Below are 19,913 nucleotides of genomic sequence, written 5' to 3'. Positions count from 1 at the left end.
GACAGGAGAGAGAGAGAGAGAGAGAGAGAGAGAGAGAGAGAGAGAAAGAGAGAGAAAGAGAGAGAGAGAGAATCAATTAACCCCAAGGGATAAGAGTCCTACACAAATATAGGAGGGCTCTCTAAAGGCAAATGGACTTCAAAATGGAAATTTTATTCTAAGGGGGCTATGGAAAGAGCTACTGAAAAGAACAGTAATAAATGAGCTTTTACACATTCAAGATAAAAAGGGACAAGTTATTTTTAGATAATAATTCATGTGGGTGTTTGCAGTCTCTCTCTCTCCCCCCCACCCTCAATCTCTTTCCTCTGTGCCAATTGAGCAAGAATGTGGGTCAGGCAGAAAAGCAATTACCCTTTGTGTTAACTGGAGGGCGGTGTTGATTAGAAGACATTCCTGGTAAAATTCCATGGCCACCTTTCTTCCCTGCTCTTCTCATAAAAGGAGGCCATCCCAGAGTTAAAGCCTAACTTTACAGACAATTCTTCCCAGATCCTGAGAGCAAGGTGCATTCTTCTAACCAACCACACCTCTGCTTTTGGATTGAATTGCATTTGAGACTCAAACACAGAACTCCCCTGGCCTTTCTGAGTTGTGCCTAAGTTTCTCTCTACCTCTATCCTGCTACGGTACCTTAGACATAAGAAGTGTTTAATAACTATCTAGTGAATATTCTGATGTCATGTTTTATTTATGCATACTTTTACTGCTACAATTTTCTAGAGAGAGACTTTTAAATTTTTACTTAAAATAATTATTTCCATTTCCAGAGTGATCTCAAAGTTAAAAAGCATTTGCTCTATTTATTACCTTCTTTTAAAAATTCTCATAGCATCTTAATGAGGTGTATTCAGACCAAATATTATCATTTCCATTCAAAAAAACAAACTCTTACCTTCTGTCTCAAAACTGATACTAAGAACTGATTCTAAGGCAGAAAAGAGGTAAAGACAAGGCTACTGGGTTCGTGACTTTCCCAGGGTCACAAAGCTAGGAAAAGTCTAAGGCCAGATTTGAACTCAGGTCCTCAGGACTCTATGCCTGGACTCTATCCACTGTGCTACCAATCTGCCCTATCATCTCTCTTTTTTTATAGCTTAAGACACCGAGTCTTAGAAAGTTTAAATGACTTGCCAGCACATTTTTGATTTGGGCCATGTTAAGAGTTAGCATAAGGAACGGCTTCAGTGGTGTATGTACATATGATTGTTTAGTTCATTGTGTGTGCATTCCGAAGGCCTAGCACATAATGGGGGTTTTAATAAACATCTGTTTAATTGAATTAAACAAAGACCACCAGGGTCAGGAAAGCCTTCAAGCCTCAAGCAAGCACCTCCTTTGTCCAGAGCCTACAAGGAGTGTGTCATGTCCGTATGTCCTTTTGCCTGTATGTGTGTCAGGGGCAGAACTGGGTCTAGAATCCAGGGCTCTTGACTCCATCTCAGACATATTTTTTCTGTTATTCTACATTGCATCCCTTTGGTACCCACCTGTAGGACCCAGCATGGGGCTGTGTACACGGCAGGTGCTTAATCCATGTTGGTAGGTAGCTAAATTCAGAGGGCAGGTCTGGTAGGGGTAGGTGAGAGATAGATTACCTCATGGTTAGCAAATCGGATGTCTCGAGAGAATATGGTAGCAACCCAGTCACAGCCCAGTTTGACATCAATATTCTGGGCCAGTTTCTCCAGGGTGGGCAGGTGGCTGGCTTGGAAGTGGTAAGCCAGAGTCACATGAAGCTGCTTCTTATGGGGTTCCACGTGCACCTCTGGGAAAAGGAAGAGAAGGGTCTGAAAAGTGGATGCCAAACAGTCTTGGGGATCACAGGCACAGCACAGCAAGAAGCCCCCCAAGTTAGACTTGGACCCCCCAAATCACAAGGCTGTAGCCACAAAGGTACTTACTTCTGTCTTAAGCAGAGGCAAAGAGAGTGTATTCTGTACCAACCCGCCATTTTGGAAAATCATTGCAAGTCCATTTGATTCATCCAACCTCTATTAAGTGCTTACTGTGTGCAGAGGACTGGGACATCCCCACACAATGGGGGACGATATAAAATTTAGAGAAGAAACAGTCTGGCTACCTCATGTAACTTACTATCTAGTGGGGGATATAATACACAGGCAAAGAGCTTCAGCACAAGATAGCAGGGCAAACTAAGTGCTATATGAGGGCCCAGGGAAGAAGAGTCATTGTCAACACGGGCAGGGAGGGAGTGGCATTTAAGCTGAGCATTAAAGATGGAGAGGAATTCAAAAGAGGGAAGTATAATGGGATGCAGGAGCCATACTGGGCATAGGACAAGGGCAAAAGGATGCAGACAAGAAAATTCAGGGCATGTTCAGGGGCAGAGAATAGCCCAAAGACCTCAAAGACTAGAGAAAGAAGGTGTGCTGGACTGTGGAGGGCCTTGACTTCCAGTCCATTTTATTCAGTAGGTATTTATTCAGAATGAAAAATTCCGAGCAGAAGAATGATCTATGCATAAGAGATTATTCTGGCGTCAGTGGGAAGGAGGCATTGGAAGAAAGAAAATAGAGGTAAGGTAAGATAAATTGTGGAGGCAGAATTAATAGGATTAGGTAATGAGATATGAAAAAAAGGAAGGGTTGAAGTTAAAATGAACACTCAGTTGGCCCCATCACAAATGGGGAGTCATTTCTTGGCTAAATAGTTCTCTTTTCCCACTGATTTCTCTTAAAAATACTCTTGACATGGCCGGCCTTCCTTCCTTCCTTCCTTCCTTCCTTCCTTCCTTCCTTCCTTCCTTCCTTCCTTCCTTCCTTCCTTCCATATCCCCTTGGTTTGGCCTTGGTTTGTTCATCAACAAAATGAGAAGATTAGATTAGGTGATCTCTACGGTTCCTTCCAGCCCTGTGGTCCTATAAATCTGGCTTCAGATCTGCGCAATTTCTGTTGTATGAAATAAGGTAAGTAGAGGGTGTAGCAAGCAGAGGCAACACCACAGGCTAAGTCCTCTACAGGACTCTGGCTTACACAGCACTTGAGCTGGATGGAAGAAATCTGGTCTCTCCACAAGCCTGAGGCATACACAGGCAAAGCTACAACACAGAAACACTGGCATGACTTTTTATAGTACACCCATGTTACTGGATGCTCGAGCCTATTGGAACTACTTTAAGTATAGGTTTTTCAGAATTAAACCAATTTTACTAGAACCACCCAATTCTGTCTATTGCCACCAGAGGGCAATCGGGTGGCAAAGATGCTTAAGTCTCTCCGTGTTCTAGGTGAGTGACAGAAGGCTCCTCACTGGCAAAGGCTTCAGGAATTCTCCACAGTCTTGGCTGAACCCCGTTTTATTCCATAATGAAGACTCTGGGCTCAGCTGCCACAGTGCTGACTGGTTCTTAACCATAATAAGCCTCTGCCTAACCTCAGGTGCAGGAGTTTAATAGGCTCTGACAGCAGGTACAGTGGGATCAGGGAAAACCACTTCTCTGAGGTGCCATCAAAGAAACAGGAAATGGTTTGTTTCCCAAGCTGTTGCTCAGCCGTATTGAGGCTGTTTGGGAGGCTGGTCTTCCAGAAACCCTTTTGAGTGGGGAAATGGCTCTTCTGGAGTGGGAGGAAACCAGAGAAGGCAACCAAACCCAAAGTGCCAAAAAGCATGATTAAAGGACAGTGTCAGGTTCTAGGAAGAGCAACAAGGCTGGTATGTGGGATCCAGTGGGATCACAAAGTGTGTGAAGGAGAGTAAAGTGTGAAGAGACTGCGAGTCAGGAAGGGGCCGTGTTATGAAGAAACAGAAATGCCAGAGGACGAGAGTTGCTGGAGTTTATTGAGTAGGAGGGTGACCTGATCAGACCCGTATTTTAGGAACTCATTTTGGCAGCTAATAAAAGAACACACTGGGGAAGAGTCTTTTTTTTTTTTAAACTCTTGCCTTCTGTTTTAAAATTGATAACTAAGGATGGGCTCCAAGGAAGAAGAGTGGTAAGGTTGGGCAACTGGGGTTAAGTGTCCCAGGATCACACAGGATGCATCTATGAGGCCAGAACCAAACCCAGCTCCTCCCATGTCTAGGACTGGCTTGATACCCACTGAGCCACCTCATTTCCTGAGAAGAGAAAAACCTTGATTTGGAGAGATTAGGCTTTTCAGAGAGATCAATTAGAAGGCTAGAGTACCCGAAACAGGGCAGAGGCTATTGAGAAATGGCATGGTGGAGTGTTGGGCTTGGGGTCAGGAAGACCTGAGTTCAAATCTGGCCTCAACCACTTGGGCAAGTCACTTACTTCTGTTTGCCTCAGTTAATGAGCTGGAGAAGGAAATAGCAAAAACCACTCCAGTATCATTGCCAAGAAAACGAGTTAGATAAGGAGACAGAAACAACTGAACAAGAGGCACTTGATAACCTCTAAGATTCTTCATCTGTAAAATGACTTGGAGAGTGAAGGAAATGGCAAAACACTATTATCTTTGCCAAGAAAAGCTCAAATGGAATCAGGAAGAGTCAGACTTGACTGACACAACTCAACAACAATGCATGAGACACTAAAAAATGACAATATTTGGCAATAGATTGAATATGTGTAGAGGATGAAGGTGAGCCAAGCTTCCAAAACTAAGAGCCCAAGATGTTATAGGTAGTCCCAAAATAATAGGATGGTGGGAAGAGGGAAGATTGGGGTGTGGAGTGACAATGAATTCTTTTTCTGGACATGTTTAATTTAAGATACCAATAGGCCAGTGATTCCCAAAGTGGGCGCCACTGCCCCCTGGTGGGTGCTGCAGTGATCCAGGGGGGCGGTGATGGCTACCGGTACATTTATCTTTCCTATTAATTGCTATTAAAATTTTAAAAATTAATTTCCAGGGGGCTAAGTAATATTTTTTCTGGAAAGGGAGCAGTAGGCCAAAAAAGTTTGGGAACCACTGCTATAGGCCATCTTATTTGAAATGCTGGAGATGCGTTAGATGGAAGCTCAGAAGACAGATGAGGGTTAGATATATAAGTTGAGAATCATCTTCATAGAGAAGTCAATGGAATCCACAGGAGCTGATGAGATCAGCAAATGAAATAGTATATAGAAGAAAAAGAGGGGCTGCTCTAGAGCCTTGAGAGACACACACACGGTTTAGGTGTTAGAGGGCAAGGATGGAGATCAGCAAAGAAGACTGAGAAAAGCGTCTCTGAGAGGTAGGAGGAGAACTAAAGGACAGAAGTGCCACCAAAACCCAGAGGAGAGAGGAGTATGCCAAAAAAGAAGGGGATTGGCCTGCCAAGGGCTTATGCTGGGTCAATAAGGGTAAGAATGGAGAAAAAGCCATTTGATTTGGCAATTAAGAGATAACTGGTAACTTTGGAGAGAACAGTTGAGGGAACTGGGATCCTAAAAGAGAAGTCTGAGGGACCTATGCGGCTCTGGGCATCATTTAATCTCTGGGGGCTTTAGATTTCTCATTGGTAAAACAAAGTTTGGACTAGATGATTCCCTAAGCTCTCTCCCAACTCTGACATTCTATGAAATTAGGATGATTTCATTGCTCAATAAATGTCCTCTAATTCATTCTTTCCTAACCTTATCCTAGCCAGGCCAACCTCATTCTTGTCTCTGTCTCTGTGTTTCTACTGGTGCCGTTTTCAGGCCATTCACTGAATTAACATCTCCCCTCATTCTCTTTCATTTTATAACCTTTCGTTACTCTGGAGTTGGGAGGACCTGGGTTCAAATTTGGCCTCCGACATTACCTTGCTGTGGGATTCTGGGCAAGTCACTTGATCCCAACTGCCTAGCTCTTGCCACTCTTCTTAGAATTGATGCTGACAGAAAGTAAAGATTAAAAAAACCACTCAAAACTTTAGTTGTTATTGTTCAGGCATTTCAGTCATGTCTAACTCTTTGTGATCCCATCTGGAGTTTCCTAGGCAAGGATAATGGAGTGGTTTGCCATTTCCTTCTTCAGCTCATTTTATAGATGAGAAAACTGAGGCCAAAGCTGTTCAGTGATTTGTCCTGGATCACACAACTATTAAGTATCTGAGGTTAGATTTGAACACAGGTCCTCCTGACTCTAGGTTCAGTACCACCTAGCTTCCCATATCAAATCTATTAAAGGCCTCATTTATATCCCATCTCCTCTATAAAGCTTTCCCCACTACTCTAGCTCTTTTTCAAGCTATTTTTGCTTTATCATCTCTATTTCCCTTCTAGACTTGTAATCTTTGACAAAAACAACCATTCAAATAAACATAGTACAAAATGGTATTCCATAAAACCATGAATTCCAAATTATGTACAACTCCCAGCTGCTCCTGCACTTAGAGTCAGTCAGGATCCAGTTTAGCATTTTATTTTATTTTAATGTCTTCATGTGTGCTAGTCTAGTCTTTCTACCTAAACTGTAAGCTCTTTGGCAGTAAAGACCCAATTAAAAATAATATTAGTTAATATTTATATAGTGCTGACTGTGTGTCCTTAGGCACTGTACTAAGCTCTTTACAATTATTATCTTATTTGATCCTCCCAGCAACCCTGGGAGGTGGAGGTTATTATTATCCCCATTTTACAGCTGAGGAAAGCGAGGCAAACAGAGGTTAATTATTTGCCCAGGGCCACATGGATCAGGTCTGGTACTCTATCCATTAAGCTCCTCTTTCGTCTCCCCACACTAGACCCAGAAAAGAAGCTCAATAAATCCTTGTGGATAGATTGATGAATCCTTAAGGGAGTCTGTCTTTGCCCCTGTTCCTCTCTGTGTCTTTCTCTGGCTACGGAATTATGTTCCCTCTTTGTGTCGGTTCTTTATTTATGCCCTATTCCAACCAAACTTTTCATTAAGCTAAGTGAGTCTGTTTGGACCTGCAGCCTCACAGAAGCCAGCTTTGTAACTCTCACTCCCTTCTCTCCTCCAGAATAAACACACATAACAACCAGCCCTTTCAGCTAATTCCTTTAATGGGAAATCTCAGTTGGATTAAACCGAGAGCCATAGTAGAAATAAAAGGAGAGACATGTCTTTATGGGGCTGCATTTTGAAGGCTGGCCCATGAGGCTCAAAGACCCATGTAATGAATTTCAGCAAAGAAAGGGAACAGGCTCAGTGAATATTAGCATTATTTAAATACCAAGTGACCAAAATGCCCTATTCATGCAAAAATTCTGACCAAGTGCTTTGGCTCCCAAAGAACTATATGGTATAATGGGGGCAAGAGCCACAGAATTCATGGTCAGGAGATCTGAATTCTAAATCCTAGGCTCTTCTACTTACTCACCAGCTATATGACCTTGGAAAAGTCCCAATTTGAGTCTCAATTTCCTCATCTGTAAAGTGGGAATAATAATGTATACAGTCCCTAATTCATAGGGATGTTGTGAGGATCAAATGGGATTCTATATGTGTGTATATATCAAAGCACTTTATTATGTAAACTTGAAGTATTATGATTATTATTATCAGACCCAGATAAACACTTGGATGGAAAGGAGTATTAAGGAAAGAAAGATTCTTGAATTCTAAACTGGGAAAGGGTGATGTTGCTACTCAATTAGCATGGCCCCGGAGGCCTAACGTGGAACATATGTCTGTGCAGCTGTTGGTCGCTTCCTGGCCTCATCAAAGAGTATGAAGATAACTGAATGTCTCCCTCACCCTCTCCCTCCCTCCCTGTCCCAACCTCAAGCCAAAGCAGGCACCTCAAATGGGATGGTGCTCTAAGTGTCAAGGGCAGCTGGGTGGCTCAGTGGAGAGGGCATCAGGCCTGGAGTCACAAAGACCTAAATTCAAATCTGACCCCGGACACTTCCTAGCTGTGTGACTCTGGGCAAATCATTTAATTCTGCTTGCCTCAGTTTCCTCATCTGTAAAATGAACTGGAGAAGAAAATGGCAAACCGCTCTAATATCTCTGCCAAGAAAACTCCAAATGGGGCTGTCAAGAGTTTGGACATGAATGAAAGAACTGAATAACCATAAAAGTAAGTGTGATGTTTGTTTAGTGGTGGGTGGGGGGCTATCTAGGAGCTCCTGGAGAGAGAGAGGTACCCTCTGCCATGATACATCCCAACCCATCTTACTGCCAGCAGGTCTTCTCACCTGCCACCCTTCTCTCTTACTGCTACCCTGGGGCCCTTCTTGCTCCTGAATGCTCCCTCACTGGCTCACCCAGACTCATCACATTGCCTGCCATCTTCTCTCTGGCCATTTTTGTGTGCTCCATGTGGCCGGCCTTCTTCACACCCCCTCCCTTTTCACCTCCAGCTCTTGGAACAATAACCAAATCAACACTGCCATTTCTGGAGAGGACATGCTAATAATTGCTCTAAGGCTCCCTTCAATATTCCTGTAACTTCCCAGCCTAAACGTCCCTCCCTGCCCACAATTCCTATGTAGGGATTGTCTTCCCTGATTAGAATGGAAGCTTCTTAAGGGCAAGGACTGATTCTCTCTTCATATTTTTATCCCTAGTGCTTTGCATAATGCCTGGCACATAGTAAGCACTGAATACTTTTTCATTCATTCAGTCATTTACTCATTCGTTCATTCAATCTGTTGCTTCCACTCTTAGAAGGCTCACTGGCAGGGTCCCATTGCCATACCCTTGCCTGCTGCCTCCCCCGTCCCCCCCAGCCCATCCCTAGCCCCTCAGTTTCCCCCAGGATCTCTAGGCCCTTGGAAAGAGCTGGCTCACCAGTTTTAGATGCGGCCTCAGCAGCAAAGTCAGCAGCAAACTTCTTGAGAATCTCTGCACTGTCCTCTTTCACAAAGAGCCCGATGAAGTTGGAGGAGGTATAGAGCTCCAGGGGCAGTGGGGCTGAGAACTTGCATTTCCAGCGCATGACAGTGGCCTGCAGGGCCTCCCCCAGGGCATCCACCTTGCTGTCCTCACACTGGCAAGAGGAGAGCAAAGAGGCTCCAGTCAGAGAGATGGGGAAATGCATGTCTAATGATTCTGTGCCTTTCCTTTAGAGCCCTGAGGCTTATGATACGGTGACTGAATCACTCCAGAGAGGCCATGAAGAATTCAAGGCAACTCTTCATTGTCTGTAAACCAATTATCTGTCTTTGTGGTTTAACCATGGCTGACCTGGTGCCTCCTGCTTCCTACTCCCTGGCGTAGACAATGGGATTGTCATATAGAGAGCAGGAATTGGAGGGTATGCACGTGTGAGAGAGTGGGGAAAAAGAAGAGAAAGAGAGAGAGATCAAGGGAAAGAGGAGAGACACACACATACAGAGACAGACAGAGAGAGATAGAAAGAGAGGGAGAAGGGGAAGAAAGAGAGATGGAGACAGAGATAAGAGACAGAGAGAGGGGGGGACAGGAGGGAAGGGGACAAAGGAAATAGAGAGAAAAGGAAGAGGGAAGGAGAAAGTGGAGGAGGAGAGAGAGAAGGGAGAAGAGGAAAGAGAGGGAGAGGAAGAGGGGAAAAGGGAGCGGGGAAAAAGAGAGACATACACTATTCCAAAGCCAAGAAAACATGATTTAAAAAAATATATCAATTGTTTTCAATTATTCAGAATAACATTTTTTATTATCCACACTAAGGGGCATGCCATTGTGATATGGATGTTGGCTGGGCTCTCAAAGGATAAACTGGTGGAACATGAGCCCTGGTAGGTCCTACCAAGCAGACAGGTATGTGTGACCCAGTTGCAGAAGTGATATGGTACAGAGGAAAGAGATGAGGTTTGGGAGTCATCAGGCCTGGGTTCAAATACCACCTCTGACTCCATCTCTATCACTACTTCTACATGGCCTATAAAGTTCCTTCCAGCTTTAAAGCCATGAGCCCACGGCTACCAGGTAATGAATTTTGTTAACCTAAAGCGTTCATTAAACCCCACAGAGATGAAGGATGAAATGCTGCATTATCCAAACTTCTTTTGTAATCCCCCAAAGATCAAAGGTTCTTCCTAACCTTTCTAACATTTATCGGTTGGAAAAAATGAGGCCCAGGGAGCAGTGAGATGACCCTTCTGCTTCATAGTGTTAGGAAAATGACAGTGTATCTAGAAAGATCTGAGCACCTTCTGAAAAGGTGTTTTGCAACCCTGGGATGATTAATGAGAAAAGATGACTATCTTAATTCAAAAGGAAAAATGGCAAAAAATAAAATAAAATAAATAAGATGATCTCACCTAAACAATAAAACAAAAAACCAAACCTGAAGAAAACAAAAATACCTAGAAATATCTGATCTAAAGTAGTGTGTTTTGTTTTGTTTTTCTGCTTCATCTGAAATATACAGGGACTAACCATCTGTTCTCCACACAGAGAAAATGAGAAGATATAAGCATACATTGGAGTTGGGAGTATTAAGGTTAGACATCATAAAGAACTTTCTGACCAATGGGGTTGTTATACACTGAAACAGCTGGTGGCATCTCTGTCTCCAGATTTTTGAGGATCCCAGGGTTTGAAACCCATCAGGGTCAGTTTGCTTAGTGCCAGATTATAACTATAAATCCCCAGCTATTGCTAATGTGTCTCTTTTTGATTATAGGAAAGTTGGGGTTAAATGATTGGAACGAGAGAGAATCAATCCTCTCTACCATGGAAACAGTTCAAAACCCATAACGATGGCCCAGTTGAATCATCTTTGAGCATGTTGTTGCAGTAACAGTCAAGTAGTAAATGTGCAGCCAGAGAAGGAAGACCCACCACAAAGCTGGGGTACATTACAAGGACTCCCGGAATCCCAGCAGACCTCAAAGAATAACACATCCTCTTCCTCAGTTGGTTTGGGTGTCCAAACAGGCATAACTGGGGCATCTCTGACTTACTCTAATCACTTTCTAAGAGATTCATGTCTACTTTTCCCATCAGGGGAGCTTTCAGGGGTCAAGAGAAGATAAGGAACTCTAGTAGGAGGACCAGGTCCTTCCTTGGAACAGGATAAAAGGTGGGCAGGGTAGAGTTATCTCACCATAAAGAACTGGCAGAGGGTGATGTGGGGGAAGATGTTATGTGCTTTATTCTTCCCACAGATCTGCTTGGATTGCTGCCAAAAGTCAGAGAGTTTCTGAGCCAAAGGGCCAGTGGGCCGTAGGTACAACACGTACTCTCGGGGCAGGGGGTCATCCAGGAAGGGGTCACCGACATGGGAGAACAACCTGTAATAGAATAAAGGAGAAGGGAGATACGACAGTTAAGAATAATGCCAAGGGGACTGAAAGGGACTGACATTTCCCCACCAGTCACTGGTCTGGGCATCCCACAAGAGAAAGGTTTCTTTCTCTTCTCATTTTTAATTTGTGTCTGCTGCCACCCCTCCCCCAACTCCTGCCACCCCCTCTAGTCTATCTCAGTAGAAGCAAGTTAGAACATTCTTTTCACACCCCAAACATGCCTAAACAATTTCCCTCCTCCCGAGTCTCATATTATAGCTGCGGGAAACCTTGCCTGAATTTGATCCCGCCTCCTTTTCCAACCCACCAGGGTGATTCTAGCCCAATCCCCCCACCCTTTCTTAGAGTCCTCTCATTGTTACTACATCGAAGAGGCCATCAAAGTTAAGGGGACCTAGAAAGAGTGTGTATTTGAAGGCTAAATGTACCAGGCTGAAACCTCCTGGAGGGCAAGAATGGCAATCAATGCCTATCTAATGTGTTATCTATGGCAGGAATTTGCTTCAATAATTTCACCATCAGGGGGTAGCTGGGTAGCTCAGTGGATTGAGAGCCAGGCCTAGAGATGGGAGGTCCTAGGTTCAAATCCGGCCTTAGACACTTCCCAGCTGTGTGACCCTGGGCAAGTCACTTGACCCCCATTGCCCACCCTTACCACTCTTCTGCCTAGGAGCCAATACACAGTATTGACTCCAAGATGGAAGGTAAGGGCTAAAACAAACAAACAAACAAACAAAGAGATAAATAAATAAAAAATAATAATTTCATCACCTGACCCCAAGGAAGAGGTCCTATGTTTCTGTGAGGTCTCAAGATTTGGGATTATCCCCTGATTTTACCCCAATGGGAGATGCTTACATACTTCAGTAAGGGCAGTCTTACTCCAGAGAGTGGGTTTGCTGCACAGACTTGCTCCCATCAACTCCACCCCCCAGCGGGGCTCTAAGACTAAAGCTAATGTATATTCAAGCCCATGAGCTCGGCTAATTGTATGCTATTTTCTCTATTTATTTATTTCATACCAACCAGTCACATGCTGCCTGTACACTCCTTCCTCCCGTGGATGCCAAGGCTTTTTGTCTAGAAAGAGAAATCAAATTTCCATTGTTAGTATTTTTAGCCTCACACGGGCTTTTTTCCCCTTGGCATCAAGAGCTGAGTGCAAGGGAGGAGTCTGTGGCCCCCCTATTCACTGATAGGGAGAGATTTCCAGCAGGATCTTCCCCAAGGGCTACATCAAGACCTATGAAAGAGTTAGGCCTGGCAGTTAATTTACATAGAATTAGCATCAACTTAGCAAGCTAACTGACAGACTGTGTATTCTCTTTGCAGGCAGTTTTTAAATTACAGTTTTATTACAGCTCCCCGAAAGGCTCCGAGCCTTGTTTTGGTTGGGGGGAGGGGAGAAGGGTATTATGCCTCATGCATCTCCTCACTTATTCATTTACTCTCCCCTCTCACATCCTTTGAAGCCCGCTAGCTAAGCCCATGAGAATTTGGCACCGCTAAGGCTCAGGCCAATTCGGACAGCCCTAAGGACCTGTTTGCTCTGTTATGTTCCACCAGCATAGGAAGAACCTGAACCAGAGTCTCCAGCCACCTCGAAAAGCTTTATCCTTGTTCCATCCTCACTTCTGGAGAAACAACTGATAATCTGTGTCCTGTTCACCGGTAGTGAATCAGTCAATCAGTCAGTTAAAAAATAGACGTTTATTACTTGTCTAGTATGTGCCAGGCACTGGATTAAGTATTGGAAATACAAATTGAGGAAAAAAAAAGAAGAAAGACAGCTCTTACTCTCACAAAGCTTATAACCCAATGAGGGAATACAATGCAGAAAAGGAAGCTGAAAAGCAAGGGGAAGCAAGGATGGAAGGTACCCCAAAGGGAGAGAGGACAGAGACATCCCAGAGTAGTGCAGCCAGTAAGAAATGGGATTTGAGCTCAGAATGGAAGCTTTGGGGAATCTGGAATTCACCCTCCAATGACCCAAAGGACAGTGATGAGGTAGAGTACCGGGGGATAGCGAGGTGGCACAGTGGAGAGGGCACTAGGCTTGGCATCAGGAGGATTCATCTCGGAGTTCGAATACTGCCTCAGACATTTACTAGCTCTGCGATACTGGGCAAAACACTTAACCTTGTTTGCCTCAGTTTCCTCATCTGTAAAATGAGCCAGAGAAGGAAACGGCAAACCACTCCAGTCTCTTTGCCAAGAAAACCCCAAATGGGGTCACAAAGAGTCGGACACAACGGAAACAAGTCAATAACCACCACCCACAAAAGAGTACCAAGGCGGATGGTACTTATCCACCAAGTATCCACCAAGATGAAATGGTCTATCCCAGCAATCCTCCTCCTGGGCATGGTAAAAAGTCAGGGAAGTCCCAGAGTGGGGGTAGCCAGGTATATAGTAATAATTCATACATTTTGCTTCAGAGATTTCACGGTCAGGCATATACATCGAGGAGGTAGAGATTAAGTTAAACGTCCCATCCAAGGTCACACGGCTAGCTCACGGTAGAACATTTGGGGGTGGGGGCATGAAATTTTGAGCATAATCAACATGGACAAGCAAATCTGCCTGTGGGAATCACAATCATATAGAAACAAAATGGACTTTAATACCCTGAGGCCAGAAGCTGGCCTTTCTACAAGAGGCTGTGACACATGAAAGGCTCCAGGGGCACACACTGACCATCGGCACTCAATGGTGGAACAGTCAGGGTCCCCCAGGGACCAGCCAGCCCTGACAAGTTCCCTTTAGCAACTGCAGGACCATCAGAAACCTTTTGCCATAATCCACAGCAAATCACACAGTTTTTTCAAAGATTAGCACCCTCTTGGTTAAGGAATGTACTATTGTTCCAAGAACAATAGGAAAGAGAAGAGTTCATTTGCTGCTTGGGGAGAACTGTACTATTTATGTATAGCAACCAATTTTGTGGTTTTTTTTTTCTCCCCTGACTTTACTAGAATGAATCTAAATGCAATTTAATTTCCTCCTCCTGATGGTACCGAGGAGCTGTACTCTGGAAATGAAGGAGCTATTAAGTTCTGGGCTCTATAATTCAAAAGGGGAAAATTTAGAAAAAGGTTCAAAGAAAAGTCTCATAAAGATGATTAAAGGGTTGAGAGATAAGGCCTGAGAGGAAAAATGAAAGGAACTAGGTTTATTCATCCTGGAGTCTATGGAGGGCTGTCACACAGAGGGGTAGTGACCATCTGGGTCTCTAGCAAAGACAGAACCAGGAGAAACAGGCTTTGGCTAGAGCACAAGGGACTAAAGTTAGACATAAGGAAGGAGTAGTGTCTTTGCTGCCCCTTTATCCACCGAAGCGATAAGTTAAAGATGCTCCATTGGGCTCATTCCTGGAACTCAGCCCACAGAACAGGCGGATTATGGGCAGCAACAGAACAAATCTCTCCCCCTCTCCATCCTCTTTGAGCGGTTGCTATGGTGCACTCCACCCTTCCTGGCCCAGCCAATGAGCTCAGCTCTAAGGGCAACGGGAATGTGTGGTGGACTCTAAACACCAGACAGAGAACTTTACACTTCTGCTTCCAAGTGTGACTCAGGAGTGAGAACAAGACACACTTTGGAAGAATATTTGGATCTCAGAGGAAGTGTCTTCCTAAGCTGAACAACTCTGAATATCTGAACTATCCTGTTTTGTTGCTGAATGGGGCCTCCCAGTTAAAAAAAAAAAAAAAAAAGCAAAAGAGCATGAACAAACACCGTAATTCAAGGATGGGTAGATAAAAACTATGTCTTCATCCTTCTTAATAACTAGGCTGAGGTGAAATTAATCTTTGGCACAATAATTTTTAAAATTATTTTAAATTTTAAATAATTTTTATTTAAATAAAATAAAAATAATTTTAAAACATTAAATAATTTTAAATTTAAATCTGTTATCTGGGCTAAGAGGAAAGAGAACAGTAAGAAGCTTACATAACATAAAAATAATAGACAATCTGGACATCCACAGTTGGCGTTAGGTCAATCTGTCCTTAGTCCTTTGCCCTCTATCTGTCCTACTAGCTCCTTGGGCTCCTCATTGGTCTGGTTTCCTAGAGGCCACATTACAATGATTCACTTATCTTGATCAAGGTGGGGGAAAATCCCTTTTCATGGTTCAGTGAAGACAAGGTTGGGACTTTTCAAAAGGAACTTGTACTAGGAAACTGAGGGGAAAGCCAACAATTTTCTCTTTTTGTCCTGCCACCCTAGTCCCCACAAGTATAAAAATAAATGACTTTTACAGGCTCCACATTTCTGACTCTATTTTTAACAACTTCCCAAAGACTGGCTTGGTTTGCACCAAATTTGGCATTCAGGTTCCTTCCTCCTCTTTGCTCCTTTTTGGAGGTAGATGCTAAACAAAGATAATTCTGAAGTACCACATCTAGTTCTTGGGGAATTCTCAAGACCTCCTAGAACTGGCTTCCCATTCTTATCAATGGACCCAGATTCTTAAGCAATCTCTCTGAACCTAGGCTGTCATGGAGATTTGCCATACTACTACACTAATTTCTGGATTCCTGACCCTATCCTTACCCCTTTTGATGAAAAAAAGTATTTCCTTATCTGACTCTTGGCATAAACCTTATTTAAGAGCCTTTTTCAACACTCTCTTGGAAGTCTCTATGGCATCTTGATCCTGAAAGCCATCATCATCCTAGACCCATTCCCTTCTGACTTGTTCTAATTGCCTGCTTTATAATTACTAGCAATTTGTTGATTGGTCTTGTTCTACAGCTGGGTGAAGCTCTGTGTCTTTGCCTGTCCTTGTCACTTTGCATCTAGACCTACTTTCATTAGAAGTCTTGTGGCCTTGACTTACCCTTGAAGCTTGCTTGCATCATTCCAGCCTCCTCCACTATCTCAACGTAGGCTTCAGGCTGGTATATAGGAAGAAAGAACCCTGAATTTGGAGACCTGGGACTGGGTTTCTGACTATCCTCCACAATTTACTAAATAACTCTAGAAAATTTACCTGCAGGCTCTGGACTCAAATTTCCTTATTTGCACAAAAAATTTAGTGATAGTCACAGCAATAACAAAATCTCACAGAGTGGCAGTAAGGAAAGTTGTTTGAGGTCTGAGAAGTACTGTAAAATAGCAAGTTACTATTACTTCTGGGATACCTGCTAAATTCTCGTTTCCTGTCTAACACTTCCCTCTAGCCCTCAGCTCATTTGAATCTTTAGACCAGCGATGATTGACATTCTTTGAGGCTAGTGTCTACTCTTTCCCAGGTCAAGGTACCAGCACGGTCCACTTTCCCAGGTTCTATTTTTTTGTTTGTTTGTTTTATGTTTTACCGCTTATATATTTATTACTGTTTTACAATTTATCACTCAGATCAGAGGATCTGGTGACCTTCTAAAATCCTATCACTGTAGTTTGGTTTTACTTCCTTTTTTTTCCATTAAACACAGATCAATATGGGGAGCCCCTGGTGAGGAACTCCTACCAATGCAAAAGGAGATGTTTGGGGAAACTTTATAATCTTAGGGAGTTGACCAGGGGGAAGGCACTGAGTGAGTAAATGACTTGTCCAAGGAGATGGATCTTGAGAGGTGGTGTGGAATAGTGAGTAGTAGAGAGTTAGCCTAAGAGTCAATAAACAGGTTCATTTCTATTCATAGTTTTACAATAGCAAAATACCTTAATAAAGTAATCTTTTAAAAGGAAACTGTTGAATTACTCAAATTTATAAGGAGCTAAATCAGCTGTACAAAAAATCAAGCCATTCCCTAATTAATAAATGGGCAAGGAACATGAACAGGCAATTTTCAGATAAAGAAATCAAAACTATCAATAAGCACATGAAAAGGTATTCTAAATCTCTTATAATTAGAGAAATGCAAATCAAAACATCTCTGAGGTACCACCTCACACTTAGCAGATTGGCTAATATGACAGCAAAGGAAAGTAATAAATGTTGGAGGGGATGTGGCAAAATTGGGACACTAATACATTGCTGGTGGAGGTGTGAATTGATCCAACCATTCTGGATGGCAATTTGGAACTATGTCCAAAGGGCTTTAAAAGACTGTCTGCCCTATGATCCAGCCATATCACTGTTGGGTTTATACCACAAAGAGATAATAAGGAAAAAGATGTGTATAAAAATATTTATAGCCAAGCTCTTTGTGGTGATAAAAAATTGGAAAATGAGTGGATGCCCTTCGATTGGGGAATGGCTAATCAAATTGTTTTATCTGTTGGTGATGGAATACTATTGTGCTAAAAGGAATAACAAACTGGAGGAATTCCATGTGAATTGGAACAACCTCCAGGAATTGATGCAGAGTGAAAGGAGAACAATCAGGAGAACATTGTACACAGAGACTGATAAACCGTGGTACAATTGAATGTAATGGACTTCTCTACTAGCAACAATGCAATGATCCAGGACAATTCTGAGGGACTTATGAGAAAGAAAAATAGCCACATCCAGAGAAAGAACTGTGAGAGTAGAAACACAGAAAAAAAACAACTGCTTGATCACATGGTTCGATGGCGATATAGAGTCTAAATGATCACCCTAGTGCAAATATTAATAATATGGAAATAGGTCTTGATCAATGACACATGTAAAACCCAGTGGAATTGCTCATTGGCTATGGGAGGGGGGTGGGAGAAGGGGAGGAAAAGAACATGAATCATGGAACCATGGAAAAATATTCTAAAGTAATTAATTAAATAAACTTAATTTTTAAAAAATGCAACTGTTGAACACCTACTATGTGCTAGTGACACATTAAGCCCTGACACTACAAGTGCCCTCAGGGAGCTCACATTCAAATGGCAGAGACTATGTAAATAACTACCTACATACACACAAGATGCAGAAAAGAAGATGGGAGAATAATCTCTGATGGGAAGGCCAAAATAGCTGGTAAAATAAGACTATTTCCTCCAAAGGAAGATGAGGGTCATTGCTTCACAAGTATAGTTCCTCAATTAGAAATTTCACTTCACCAGAACCTTCATTTCCCTTGCATTTCAGTCCTATGTGGTTCTACTGTCATTAGCTTTGGAACAAATGGAACGTGCCCCTTGCCTGATTCCATCTCTTCCTGGTTCAACCATATCTTTGATTAAGCCCAAGGAAACAACTGTTTCAGAGCCTTGGGGTAGTATAAGCAAATTCTACAGCCATGTTGGTGAACCTATGGCACATGTGCTGGAGCATGCCAGAGGGGGCTGCTCCCTTCCCCCTCTCCACACTCGCCTGAGGATACTTCTCCTATCACTCTGCCCAGCAGCCCAATGGGAGCGCTTCCTCCCTCCCCTGTCTGGGGTAAGGCAGGGGGCTCACATGTGGTGTGAGGGTTGCAGCACTCTGTCTCTAAAAGGTTTGCCATCACTGGCCTATAGGTACAAAACAAAGGAAATGCTTAAGAAAATAAATAAAAATACAATATAACACAGAGAAAGTTAACTTGTGGTTTTCTAAGTCAATATGATTTGCAGGGATCCCTTCCTATTTGAATTTATACCACTGGCCTAAAGGATACAAATGTAATTTGGTTTTGAGACCACAGTGGCTGAGGCTAAAATAGGTGAGAAGTCAAATAAGATAATGTTTAGAAAGCAGTTAGCACAGTACTTGGCAAATTGTAGGTGCTATATAAATGCTTATTCCCTCCTTTCCTTTCTCTCCATCTCTTTAAGCCCCTTTCATTAGATGTTCTGAAGCATGTGACTCTAGAACAGTGTTTCCCAAAGTGGGCACCCCCGCCCCCCTGGTGGGTGCTGCAGCAAACCAGGAGGGCAGCGATGGTCACAGGTGCATTTATCTTTCTTATTAATTGCTATTAAAATTTTTAAAAATTAATTTCTAGGGACACTAAGTAATATTTTTTTCCAGAAAGGGGGCAGTAGGCCAAAAAAGTTTGGGAACCACTGGTCTAGAATGTGATGGGGAGAGAATTTGCCTTTCTTGGGGCTATGTAAGAAGGCTGGGATGATTTGCCCAATTTCATTTTTTGTTGTTCTTCTAATCTATACTACTCAATAAAGACTTACATGCTGCATTTTTATTCAGGTGGTGTTTGAGCAAGTCTACAAGGCATGTGCACTTAGGATTTTGCCACAAGGTGAGGGTCTGCTGAAAGCCTTGGCCTCTTTGCCTGACCACTGAAGCCTCTTCCAAGTTGATCTGGGTTTTTGTGATTCTGTAAATGAGAGATACCTAAAAGCAGGCCCAATTTTTATCCAACCTAAAACCAGTCAATTCAACTCATGTTCCATTTAACAAGCATGGCACACGCCTCTTCTAGAGATCTCTGCACTGAAACACTACTCAGCAAAGGGATAAACAGAATTTAAAGAACACAAGGCTCTTCCTCTCGTGCAGTTTAAGGTCTATACCAGCCTGAATCAAACAAAACTACCAAAGCAGTAATAATAAAGTATTTACTTGAAGAAAGAAGACTATAATCTGGGGTTTCTCACAGCCCAGGGGGTATCCAAATGGGCACAGGGGAGCAGGGTTATATAGCTGGGTGAGGCATAGCCAAGAGAAGCTATTACATAGTATACAGAGGAAGAGACTAGGAGGGCTGGTCAATGGCTGGACAGGCAATGCTTGGCTCTGGGATAGTCATGACCAAATTCATTACTTCGTAGGGTGTGATACATATAGAGATACCTATCATACAGAAAAATATGTGAAAAGTTATTTCTATAACATTTTCTTTCATAATTCTAGAAATATATAAATATTTAATTATATATATTTATATTTAGAAATATATTCTTATAAATAAAATGTGTAATACCTATGTAATAGTATATGCA

At 42.8% G+C, this 19,913-nt stretch overlaps 1 protein-coding gene across 2 annotated transcripts in view; it reads right to left on the bottom strand.

Annotated features, from left to right (window-relative positions):
• Positions 1 to 19,913, bottom strand: part of UBASH3B (ubiquitin associated and SH3 domain containing B) — a 185,631-nt gene that overhangs the window by 36,291 nt on the left and 129,427 nt on the right. Inside the window, exons 2-5 of one of the 2 annotated variants that reach the window (XM_044669647.1) lie at positions 12,119 to 12,176; positions 10,895 to 11,081; positions 8,656 to 8,854; positions 1,599 to 1,768 (exon numbers count right to left, since the gene is read on the bottom strand). In XM_044669647.1, coding sequence (XP_044525582.1) covers positions 1,599 to 1,768; positions 8,656 to 8,854; positions 10,895 to 11,081; positions 12,119 to 12,176 — 614 coding nt within the window. The remainder of the gene's footprint in view (positions 1 to 1,598; positions 1,769 to 8,655; positions 8,855 to 10,894; positions 11,082 to 12,118; positions 12,177 to 19,913) is intronic. The other variant, XM_044669648.1, reaches the window with a different exon arrangement.

Source organism: Gracilinanus agilis, chromosome 3, assembly GCF_016433145.1.
Source record: "Gracilinanus agilis isolate LMUSP501 chromosome 3, AgileGrace, whole genome shotgun sequence".
In the NCBI taxonomy this organism is placed as follows: Eukaryota; Metazoa; Chordata; class Mammalia; order Didelphimorphia; family Didelphidae; genus Gracilinanus; species Gracilinanus agilis.
The sequence above is the reverse complement of the archived record's forward strand: the minus strand, read 5'-3'. Positions and strand labels throughout refer to the sequence as shown.